This window comes from Drosophila montana, unplaced genomic scaffold (assembly GCF_035044405.1).
Source record: "Drosophila montana isolate Dmon_TW-CO22-7 unplaced genomic scaffold, ASM3504440v1 contig_2127_1, whole genome shotgun sequence".
NCBI lineage: Eukaryota > Metazoa > Arthropoda > Insecta > Diptera > Drosophilidae > Drosophila > Drosophila montana.
In genome coordinates, this window is record NW_026997035.1 from 1,054,157 (window position 1) to 1,066,970 (window position 12,814).

At 35.9% G+C, this 12,814-nt stretch overlaps 3 protein-coding genes across 3 annotated transcripts in view; 2 read left to right on the forward strand and 1 right to left on the reverse strand.

Annotated features, from left to right (window-relative positions):
• Positions 1–12,814, forward strand: part of LOC135427198 (GTPase Era, mitochondrial) — a 48,528-nt gene that overhangs the window by 20,296 nt on the left and 15,418 nt on the right. The gene's annotated exons all lie outside the window — the stretch shown is intronic.
• LOC135427067 (uncharacterized) lies at positions 2,137–2,504 on the reverse strand. The gene has a single exon (XM_064680494.1). The coding sequence runs from the start codon at positions 2,450–2,452 to the stop codon at positions 2,261–2,263; it is 192 nt and encodes a 63-aa protein (XP_064536564.1). The 5' UTR covers positions 2,453–2,504; the 3' UTR covers positions 2,137–2,260.
• On the forward strand, positions 3,345–3,687 carry LOC135427073 (uncharacterized). Its single transcript, XM_064680501.1, has one exon. It carries the CDS (start codon positions 3,382–3,384, stop codon positions 3,568–3,570), a length of 189 nt encoding a protein of 62 aa, XP_064536571.1. The 5' UTR covers positions 3,345–3,381; the 3' UTR covers positions 3,571–3,687.

Consider the following 12,814-nt stretch of genomic DNA (forward strand, 5'->3'; position numbering starts at 1 on the left):
GTAAAAAAACCAATTTATATTTACTCGCATCCGACCATACCCAGTATATTTAGGGGGCAACACAAAGTTGCCTTTTGAACGGCTGTCAAAGTTTTTGTAGACTTTAAAATGTCTGTTTTCCATCGTGGAAGGGGCTGGCACAGGGATTCGGGGGATGGGGGTTTGGGATGTGACGCAGTCAATGCCACTTGGGCAAGCAACTCGTTCTGGCAGCTGTTGACAGTTACATACCCCGTCCATTCAATTTTCAAGAAGTTTGTCTTGAACGTTACGTATACGCACATTTGCACAGCACAAATTGCAAATAGACGGCAAATTAATTAAATATCACTCATACGTCAGGTGTTGCTTGGCGTGGGCCGAGATGCTGCTGCTGCTGCTGCTGCTGCTTATGCCCATGATTTGCGGAGCAGAAAAATGATTTAAGACTTGTCATGCTGCAGCCGGACCCGCCCAATGGCTAACCTCTTCGCCGGGCGCTGTTTCGCTTATCATGATAATGTGGGTGTTGCATGCCACAGAGGCCGAGGCGCGTGGGCAGCAGCCAGAAATAGTCGCAATCGCATTTAAATATGCGTGGGCCACGCTTCAGTAATTTTATGTACATTTACAGCACGGAAAGGCAGAAATTCGCCTGAACTTTGTCTGCTCTTGGCCTGGGCTTAGTTGCCCAGACTGACAGTTAATCAGGCGCATTAAGCTAAGCGCGTCGCTTAAGTTGGAGTTACAATAAGGAAATTTCACCTATTATTAGAGGCAAACATTCAATTTTGCTTAGCTGCCTGTGCAGAGCGACGTAATGAGCTGTTTGTCTTAAGTTCAATTTAAAAATGTATGTTGCAGATTTGAACTACGACAAAGTAATATAATTTTATATATATATAAAGTAAAAGTAGTTATTAATCCCAAGAAATTTATTGCATCTCAACAGTTAGTTCAAGAGATTAAGTGTGTTCTTGGTGGGAGTCTGCGACTTGGAGATATCTCAAACATCTAAGCTGCCGTTAAAAACATTCCAACTTCCTGTTTGCTGAATAGCTTACACAAGGCTAAGCTTCTTCTTCACTTAGCCACAAACTATGGCAAATGGGTTCTCGAATAACTTCGATGCTTATAGTCCGATCATTATGAAATTTTCAAGGTGCATGTATGGCACCCAAAAGTGAATTTATACTAAAGCGCAAGGCTCTAACTCGAAGAATAACCAAAAAATGATTATATGCTTCTTTCAGCCATTTTTAATGGGTCAGTTTATAATAATATAAAAATTATAATATATAATATGTAGCATACTTTTCTGTGATGTTCAGATTCAAATTAAGTAACATGGTAGTTTTTGTATTATTATGATAAAAACATAGAATATATGCTTTATGCTTTAAATATTCTCGTCAACAAATGCCTGCCGATCGTTTAAGCTCGTTGCAATATTCAAAGTTATTGTCATCGGCTTCTGGAGTTTTTTCGGTCGTGGGCGTTTATGGTGGACACAAAGGTCAAAATTCCGTACTGTGTGCTGCGCTGCATTGAATTCCACTTAAAATGGCCAACAGCGAAATATATATAAAAAACTTTGACGACATTGTAGTACCAAGCAGATTTGACTGTATCTTATGCCGGCAAAACCCTATACTTTACTATTCGTCTAGAAAAATGTGCAAAAATGCTATTTAGCTTGTTTATTGGCTTATGGACATCGATAAATCAACAAGTTTATTGTAATACCTTGAGTTGGTGCTTCACAAATATTATTATTGGCAGTTGAGTCGATCTTCCAACCATTTATCTAATAATTGTGTAAGACTCTAAAAGCTTTATCAGAGATGTCGTCTTCTGCTCCACAAATTAACATAATTTAATTTAATTTGTGATTCTTCAGAGTGTTGTCGATTAAATATGCTTTGCATACATAGAATATAGATCTTTTATGATAAATATATCCACTAAATTACATTTAATTTTTAAGCTGAGTATGGAATATTTTTGTCAGGGCCTTACATTTTATTGCCAAATTAACATAGCATGTTATGTGGACTTCTGTTATCCTTAGGCGTCTGCTAACATACTCTGTTAAAGCAGACATCCAAAATATATGTTGCTTTTTAGTTCGGAATTTCAAATTGTATAGAAAGTTCATTTACTTGCAATGCGATATTTAATATTTATTTCGGACTTAAGCTCGAATACAATTCATAATAATAGTCTGTCGAGGAAACATCTCGAGTTAAGAGATATTTCCTAACTTTAAATTGAATGCAACTTAGGCACATTCGCGAGTTATCGGACTGTAGGTGCTACCGGTACCAGGACACACTGGAGTCGTGGTGCGGAAGGGACACAGTGGTGATCTTGCCAGGCACGCCAATAGTAAGAAAGTGCCCTCGGCTGCAGGTGCGGAGAAGACCACTAACATGGCCACCAACGTCAGGTAGATGAGAAACTTGGGCGTCATCGTAGTATCTTTTCCTGACTCGCTGCTGCTTTGAAGTGACCTTCTCGCTAAGAGCGTACCCTATTTATATGCCTTGGCTAGGGTAAGAATGTTTCTTGAGTAAGTTAAGACGAAAGCCCTAGTGCATTATGCATATTATTTATACAAATGGTCTATACTTGTTATAGGATCAAAGAGAAACACGTGTCAATTGTGCAAGTTAGTTGTTTTCTCTTCTTTGCATTTTAGTTGAATGCCCACCACTCTAAGCGTGGCACTAGCTAAATATTTATATGCTATACCCTAGAAAATGGCGCGAAAGGGTATCATGCGTATTATGTGCAAATGAATGTAACAGCCAGAGGGCCGAATCATCTCCGATCCTAGAGCTATATATATTCTTGGTCAGCAACAATATTCGAGTCGATCTAGTCATGTCTGTCTGTTTGTCTGTCTGCCCCATGGTATAGAGGTATGTAGTCTTGGGCTTTGGTATTTTTATACAATAGGTTGCCATACTTTTGCCCTATAAATTTCATAAAGATCGGATAATACAAACCGAAGTAAATCCCGAAAGAATTCTCCATAGTGTGGGGCTGAGGGAAGAAGCAGAGCAGTCGCAGCCTCAACTCAATATTTGGGACGACTCGTCACGGAGTTGAGGGAATCTTCTAGTCGGTCACTCCCGACTAGAACACACTTACTTGTTTACATTTTGATACTGTCGCGACTTGTGTACTTTCGATTGCACAATTGCTCGTGCTTTTATTTGATCGCATACAAAGTTAGTTCGTGCCATCAGTGCAAATAGATTCTTAGAATTAAAAGACAGTCTCCATTTTAAAAGAAACAAATAATTTGCTTAATTAATTAATTTACGGAATTGGTATAAATAGGTTAGTAAGTTATATTAAAAAGTCACTCCAAAACAGACTGGAATAGGTACAACGATGTCTCCCAAATTTCTCATCTATCTGACAGTCGCGGCCATTTTAATGGTACTCAGCGCACCTGCAGCAGAAGGCACCTTATTTCTGACACTCTGCCTGTTGAGATCACCGCTCTGTCCATTCGTTACCACGACACCAACGTGCCTGACGGGTAAAACATGGAGTCCAGCGCTTAAAATTTGTGGTTAGCTTGTAGAATTGTGAAATTCCATATACTACATGAAATTCGAGGAATATTGCACTCACAAATTTTGAATTTAATTGCGTTGAAGTCGGACATAAATATATAACACTGCATTGCATAAATATGATATGGGAGTTTCGACTGGGATATCTTTAAAATTATATGGGAAACATTTGCGAATCGAATAATCAGTCAAAATTTCAACTTAAGAAGAGATCAAAGGTTCTTCTGCTCTTTCGCAATCACAAAAACTACCTTCTTTTAATTTATTTTCAAGTAATTTCAATCTAATTCCTCAGCTTATGTTTATGCATATAAAAGTAGCATAAGACAGGCAACTTAATTTTTTTGAAGCTGTTCTATGAATAATTAGAATTTTCATAAGTGGAGACATGTGGCATACCAATAACCGCGTCTTCCAAGGCAGCTGATTACGGGGCTAATAAAAAATGCTGTCTCTAAGCAACTCGACCCTCAACCCCACCAATCCCCCGCCTGCAATTGAGGACAGAACTCAAGCACTTTGTTGTGGTTAACCAAACTGTGCTCCTTGACGCTTCCAAGTAGAAAGCTTGAAAAAATTGTGAATTGATGGGGAAATGCGAAGGGGTCTAAAAATAGTTGGTTAGCAAAATATTTTCACAATTACGAAAAGCAGCTGCGAAAAGTTAAAAGCGCGTCGGGAAATTATGAATGAAAATTCGCTCAATTCACTAAGAGGCAACAGTTGTCCGCACAAACACACACACATATACACACACAACATCCACAACAAAATGAATGCAATACACAAGCAAAAAGTCGAGGGTGCCATACTTCAAGATACCCTGTACCCTGCAACGTGCTGCCAAAAACACACCCAGGCTTCGCATTTTATGCTGCGATTGTTCTTTGAAAAATGTGATCTTAAGTAACTTCGATGTTTGTTGTCTCTATGAAATTTTTAAATTTTAAATATGCCATTCAAATGTGTTAATATACCAAAAGACTAGCCCTAAAAATAATGTTTACTATACGGAAATCAACATACCAAGTTTGGAGCATGTAGATCTTATATTTTTTCGAGTTATGCTTAAAAAAATATTTACTCTTGCTGTGTATGATATACGAAAATATATGCATCTTTTAAATATCAAGTTTCTTAATTTTGTAGCTCCGAGACAGACGGACAAGGTTCATATATATACATTATATAGAATATATACTTTATGGGATTACATATGCTACCTTCTACTTTTTACAAAAAAAAAACTTGTATACCCTTCTGACCCGTTTCCAAAGTGTTTAGGGTATGAACACAATCCACAAGTATTACACTGGCGTCCCTACCCATTAGTCACGCTTATGTTTGTGTCTATGCAGTTGTCAGCGCCTGCGCGCTACGTTCAGCCGCACGTGGTGGCTTCCATTTGCCGATTCAGTGTGGAGGGCGTCTTTGGCGCGCTTTTGGCGCGAATGCCTCTTGTGGATGGCAATGGGGCTATGCGCAATTGGGCGCCGGCTGCCTGAGTTAGTCCTGCAAACGGATTCGCACAAAACGGTCGCTGGTCGTCCGTCAAGCGCCAAGTTGAAGACAGTTTAGGGTTTTTGGAAAATACTGAAAAACAGCAACAAAAAAAAGTGTTTATATTTCAAACTTTTCGTTAGCGCGTGCCAAATAAAAATAAATATTTGTATCGACTTTCGATTTGTGCCAAGTTTTGTGCACGTCTGGTCCAGTAGACAAGTGTTTAAAATAGAAATAAAAAATATCAGTATCGAAAAGTAAAAAGAACTACAATATTGACCACTGCGGCTGGATCGGTTGTTTTAATTAATTTTCGCAACATTTGCTGGCAGCTGTTCGGAGCATTTTAGTGCGACTGTGTAAGTTGAAAATTGTTTTTTTCTCAAATTGCCAGCGGGGCACACATAAATCAACAGTTGCCGTCAATCGCGGCAACTTTATCGAATTGCCAGCGCAAATATTTGCGTATTTGCTTAGTCTGGCTTAAATCATATTCTAGCCACACGCAGCTAACGCCTTCTCGCTCGTCTCTGCCATGTTAGTTGGGTGCTTTCGCTATGTATGAGTTTTAAGTTTCAGAACAACTTTTTCTTGACATTCTTTTTGCATTTCTCGCAAAGTTTTCGCTTGCATAAAAACAAATGACTGAAACAATGTGTGAAATTTAAGTTTGAAAACATTTTATGGCCTGCTCGACATGCTTTTAGTTGCAACACAAACAAACCAAAACAAAAAAAAACTCTCTTTATTGGATTAGCATATATAGTTTGACGCGGCTTAGATGCTGCTCGTGTGACTCTGTGGAAGGCATTTTGCGTGCATGCGAAGAGCTAAAAGCTTTCATCTGACACGGTTATTAATTAGTGACTAATCTAAGCGACTTTCGCAGTACTCCATTAAAATTTAAAACAATCTTAATGTTTAGCAAGCGCAATTCAAGTTTTTAAATTGTAAAAACATGGCGAAATTAACAAAAGACATCTATGCATAAGGCAAAAGAGTCCTTACAAACCAATTGTTAAATAAATACATAAAAAAAAAGCAAGCGCAATTAATCAAAAATACTCACTAAATATTTTAATTTTTTGGAATTTTCATATGCATAGCTTCTAGTTACTTTGCAATGCTAGTTAATTAGTGATATGTAAACTAGTTCGAATTGGCAGCACTTTATTAAACTAATTTTCGAAGTAAAAATTGGTTGGCAGCACTCCATTAAAACAATATAACCATAATCAAAAATAAGGTATTTTAAATAAATTGGCAGCACTCCATTTAACCAATAATAAAATTTAAAAAATCCAATAAAATTGTTCAAAAATATTACAATATTTCATTTTTGAATTATAGTTAGTTTAAATATATTGGCAGCACTTCATTTAAATAGTTGACAAAGTCAAAATAAATTGGCAGCACTATATTAAAATTGTAAACAAATTTAATGCTTGACAAGGGAACTAATCAAAAATATGAATTAAATACTTTACTTTTGTATGATAGTTAGTTAGTGTAAACTGGTTTGAATCTAAAATAATTTGGCGTCACCTTATTTAACCAGTCTGAAGTTCAAATAAATTTACAGTCCTCCATTAAAATTGCGCAAATAAATGTAGTATTTGGCAAGGGAAACTAATCAAAATATTAATATTTAATAAATATTTATTTTTGCGTAGCATCTCTTTTTATTTTGCAATGATAGTATGTTAGTGATAGATAAGTTAGTTTGAATTTAAAATAAATCGGCAGAACTCAAACCAACTCATTCTCTAAGTTAAAAGAAATTGGCAGCACTCCGTTAAAATTGTGCAAAGCAATTATATGTTTGCCTGGTGTATTAAACGAATATATTTACTAAATATCTTATTTTTTTGATTTGTCAACATTCTTTTATTGATTGAGTCAGCTTTGAATAATATATTCAGGCAAGCACTTTATTTGTTTTTAATTATTCCTTTAATTTACGAAATGTCAATTCAAAATTCAAGGCTAATCGAAAACCAGTCAAGGCAAGTTACAGAAAAAGATAATGTGAAATTGGGATTAAATTCGCTTGAAAGCAATCTTCATTATATATTGGGAATGGCATCATTTATTTAAATATCTGTCTCAAATAATACTCAATGGGAATCATTTTTCTTATCATTGAATTTTACGTAAAATATATCCTCATAACTATTTTAATTTTATAAAAATTAGTTTTCCTGACAACAAAGAAAATGTTCATAAATACATTTCTAAAATGAAGTGGAAGGATTTGGATGTCCAACGTTGACTAACTTTTTGTATGCATTGCATTTTTAATTATTAAAGATATATTTTAAACTTTTTAAACTTTGTTTGAATAGCGTTAAGAAATACTTTTCCCATATACACATACTTATCATATACATAAAAAATGCTCTTAAAAAGAGTTCTTGATTAGGGTAATTGATTACAAAATGTTTTCTTTTCAGCCACATAATTTAGCACTCTATCAGATTCCACTTCAAAGCACACAGCTCTATTGTTATTTTATATATAGGTTGACTACACGCCCCTTAATCCAATTAGTGAATGTTCAATATATCTCACAAAGATCGTGTTTCCTCAAGTTCAAGGTCAAAGCCATTTTGTATATGACACGGGATAAATGAAATTCTCATCATCTTGTTCTGGGCTAAGATAAACACACAAAAACCTCAGATAAGTTTCGTTTTGGCTAATGGCAAAATCGCAGTTAAATAAACAAATAAGCTTTCAAACGAAATGTTGTAATTAAACTGAATGCGAGTGGTGCCAAATTGAAATAGTCAAAGTCAAGTGCCACGCCCCCAATGTTAAGAACGTCTATTGACAGTGCAATCGGGGCCAAATCCAATTCGCGGCAAATGACAAGCCATTTGCCGCACTACTCGAAATTAGCATAAGTCAATCAGTCAGTCAAATGGTCGTCAGTTTGTCAATCAGTTTGTCAATCAGATCCAGCGGGCGACACATCCACATTGTTAAAGCCAAAAGCATTTGTGGCTAATTAGCGTATACGCAATCACAGCCAAACGCAGTTGGGCCGCCACCATAGCTCCCTCCCCCTCCCCCTCCCCCTCTAGCCGTCAACCATTTACCTGCCCTTTTGTGGCCTCAAATTTGCTTAATTAATGTATTCCCTCTGCTTCTTCTTTTTTTGTTTTGTTTTTCTCCCATTTGTACCTTTTGCTTTTATAATTGTTGTGTGCGCCACCCGCAGAGTACTGAAAATTATCACGCATACGCCGTGTTGCAGCATTCGCTCAATTTGATTACACAAGTTGTGTTTACATTTTAATACCCGCGGGAAGGGTGTTTAAATTATGTAACGAATTGTGTAACACATTTTTGCCATAAAGTATATGCATACATATATTTGATCAGAGGAAAAAAGGATATAGTTTAATATTCGATCAGAGGAAAAATGGACAAATTTGTATATACACAAAGTAAGAAGGTCATATTTGTACTATGTATATACTTTGATCTGCGTTTCTGTGAATTTCTTAACTAGAAATGCAAATGTTCCATATTTCTAAGAAATGTGGCAAGCGATTGGAACTATTTATTAATAAATATGTATTAATTTGTCCTGTTCTATTCACACTTGTTTCGTGCTGCTGTTAACTTATATTCTGTTTTACATAATACCCAATAAATATCCTGCAAGAAATACTGAACTCTAATATTATTTGATCATATTTGATCAAAGTTATAATATATATATGTTTATGTATTTTGAACTCTGCTTCTGTGAATTATTTCTTAAATGGAAATGTTATTACGTTAATATTTATACAAAAAAAAAATGGCAAATAATAAGAGCTATTTATTAGATATTTCATTTATTTGCTCAATTTTATTCATTTTGATTCGCGCTGCTTTTAATTAATATTCTAAATAAAATTGAACCCCAATACAGAATACAAATTATTTGCATATAAATTTGATAACAGCAAAAAAAATATATATTTTTTATATATTTATAAGCTGTGTTTCTGTGAATTTCTGAACTAGAAATGCTATTTGTGCAATATTTATAAGCAAAGTGGCAACTATAAGAACTATTTATTATTATATTATTGTTCATTTTTTAATTTTATTCACGCTTTTTTTTTTGTTGCTTTTAAGTAACATTCTATATTAAATAATTTCCGTCCTTGACGCTAAATGTCGAATATGAAGTTTGAACCATCTTTTCTACAAAACTACGCGAAAACATTTATTGATACATTTACATATAAAAATATCCATCACACTAAATACCGAAGACCTTAAAGATACTAAAATTAAGATCGCTAAAAACGAAACTATGCGACAACGTTTATCGATACGCTTTTAATTTCCACAGCTCGATCATAAACACAGTCGCCATATTCGTGCAAGTGTATTTGCACTTCAGTATTCCCACCTCGAAGCTGACTGCTTCAGCTCTGCCATATGATTACCCTAGATAAATACGCATATTGGAGCACAGGCTGATTGTCTGGCGGAGACGCCACAAAAGTTTTTGCTGTTAATAAAATTGGCGCGGCGCACGTGGCGTATACGTAACAGCGTAATATGCCCACAGGGGCGAATTTATATTTCGTGTGCGCTTGACAATCATTTGATTATTTTTGGTGGCTGGCATTAAAACACATAGCAGCTTACATCCATATTCACATTTGACTAGATATGTATTTATCATATATTGTGGGTTCATGCGTGCTTTTAACCTGCTCAACTTTAATTTGAACTTTAAAATAATCACATTGTTGTCTTCTCTGTTGTTATCTGCTCTGTTAATGCAAATGTATTTTCATTTTCATCGCGATGCGTTGATGAATGTGTCCACGTGTCCTTCTGCTGCTGACGCAAGGGGCTTGGTCACAATTCAAGTAAATAGACTGTCCGAGCTGAGTTTTTTATTATTTTTATTTTCGAGTATATGAAGGATGGTTGAAGGAACTCTTTTTGGGTTTTCCATGTGATATGTAAAGAAAGCAATTACGAGTTTCAGCTTTTCTTGGATTCTGTGTTGAATAAACAATTTTCTGGCTTTAGTTTTTTATAAGAGAACTTATCGCCAGTAAATGTACCTTGCAAACAATTTGTGTTTTAAGTTGAAGCCTGAAAATAGGTAGCTTGTGGATGAGTTTAAGTAGATTATATTCAGAGAATCTTCAGAGCCAAGTAAATATCTGGGATCTTGAGATTGTCAACCTTATGAGGCATCCTAGAGGAGGCATTTATAGGTTTGTCACTTTGTACTAGGATTTGAACCCGAAACCCAGTTGCTTATTGTTTTAACTAATATTCCCACCTAGTTATCTAATATGCCCAGCTCAGCTATGTTTAATAATTATCCACAAAAGTGTCGTTATCAAGGCTTGCGGCAGCCACCACTGGGGCTTGTCTTGGCATAGTTATAATTGTTTTCTGAACTTATTCCACACTCGAATTGACAGCTCCAATACAGCCGAAAGTCACACATGAGCATTTAAAGCGGCTTGTCAGTCCAAGCCCAAATTGTTTGCTTAAAACTTGGCCACACGTCGGTCCTCGACGGGGCTCACTCTTCCGCAGGCTGGCCATTTAAAAGCAATATATCCAAGTCAACAAATTTCCATGGCAACTTTTGTGACGGCCAACATCTGGGGAGCCGAGCGTGTATTTGTTGCTTTCCGAGGCTTCAATTGAATTAGTAATAGCAGTCATTCCGGAAAACTTTCGCTTAGATGTTTGCTGATATAATTTCCTTGCTGGTATTTTTATGGCCTAGAACGAGCGTAGACAGTATCCGGAATTCTGTTTGGCCTGTTCGCATTTTAATTGCCAACAAATGTGTTTGTCATTCTGCCGGTCCGTGCATCTGTCGCCAGGCGAGCGTCTCTCTCTAATCTATCGCTGTCATCAGTCATGTTTACCAGTGCTTATATAAGGTGTTTTTATCGTTACCCCTAAACATATTTTTCTACTTTCGCCACATACCTGGCATGTAATAATGTATTGCATTTCATTTGCGAAACTGGCGACTTGTCAATAGTTTGGGTAAATTGATATTTATGTGCTCAGCGACTTGGCTCCGAATTGTTTAGCCTGTTTTTCGTTGCCCTGTACACATGCAATGCCTTAAAAGGGGCATTATAATAAGAGGATGGCGTCTTTTATATATGGATTGTAGTCTCGGGCAGTATACAAATAATGCACTAATACAGAATACAATAATAGAAAAATATAATATTTGAAATGCACTTTAAAATTGTAAGCCTATCGCTGGTATTATTGATCGATATTTCGAGCTATTTCGATATTTTCATTTCAGTTTATGGTCAACGATAGTTTGTTGTATTTTGCCTATCGATAACTAATTGTATTTAGCGATAATTAACTGACAAATTAATTGAAATATCGATATTATAAGTGTGCCCATTTGCAAATGTTTTTATTCTGAAAATATCTTCAAACTCTTTTATAAATTGTTAATAAATGTAAAAATATCGTTGAAGTAAGCTAACGACTATTGAAATTATATCGATAGTTTTAAACCGCATTACACACAGTTATTAACGCTATCTCATGCTGCCTTACAGGGTATCTTTTAGTCGCTCACCTATATGCGTCTCAATGCGATTTCTTTTTTGGCCTTTAGGGCCGTTAACTTAAAGGTTCAACTGATTTATGTTGAACTAGGCCTTTTAATGCCGGCACGCTCAATCTTCTTCTTGTAAGTCCTTTTGTGACATTTATTTTCTTTTGCCTGGTTTCACGTCTTTGCTGTGATTCGGCACTAAAAGTCACATATCTTAAGCACTTATGACGCCCAAACTCTGTGTCTCAGCGAACTTTAAAGTATGCCAATTGTGTTGCTTTTTTTTTAGTTTTTTATTTTGTCTCTTTTTTTTCAATTGTAATTTCGCTTCAGTTTCCGTTTGCAGTGTGCATGCACTCCATTTTAATTTTCCATTATAATTTGCACTTTATTCAATTTTTGTCGCTTCTTTTGCTCGGTTTTCCATTGTTTGCAGCGTTTTCAATTTTATGTGATTAATGCAGCATTATCTGAACAGCGCGTGCTTACATCTTAAAGCATTTTCCTCATCATTTAAATGGCATTTAATCTGAAATTTTCGTATTACACGCAATATTCGAGTGGCTCTTTAAGGCACTCAAATTAATTTGTCATATTACACTGATTAATGTTAACGCCAGTTATTAATGACCCTCCATAAGAGGCGCAGGCTCAGCTTTAAATTGCTCAATTATGCCTACAGCTCTTGAAGGTCCTCTCATATATCTCATCTGACGGTCAGACCAAACTGGCAAGTTAATCAAGTGATTGCATAATTAGGCTACAGATGGGTATAACAATATGAGTGTGGAATTGGTTTATGTTGTGTATAGGTCCAGCCATAATCCACAATTTTGAAATCCTGTGTCAGACTGATTCTTAGACAAGTTTTTATACCTCCTTATTGAAAATGGTAAAAGGGTAACAGGCCGAAGGAAGTATCTCCATAAAGTATGTATATATATTGAAACGTAGGTTTTACTGGTGCCCGCGCAGTACGAGTTTCTTTCCAAAAAACGAAGCTTACCCCGTTTCCAAGCAATCGATAAAATCGATATCGAATTGAGTTTTTAAGTGCACTCCAAACTAAAGTCTTCTTACTTGTTTTGATCTATATTGATGTAGTTTTACGATTACATTTGGCTTAACTCTGTTTGAGTATAATTGAAGGCTACTCTGCACTTTC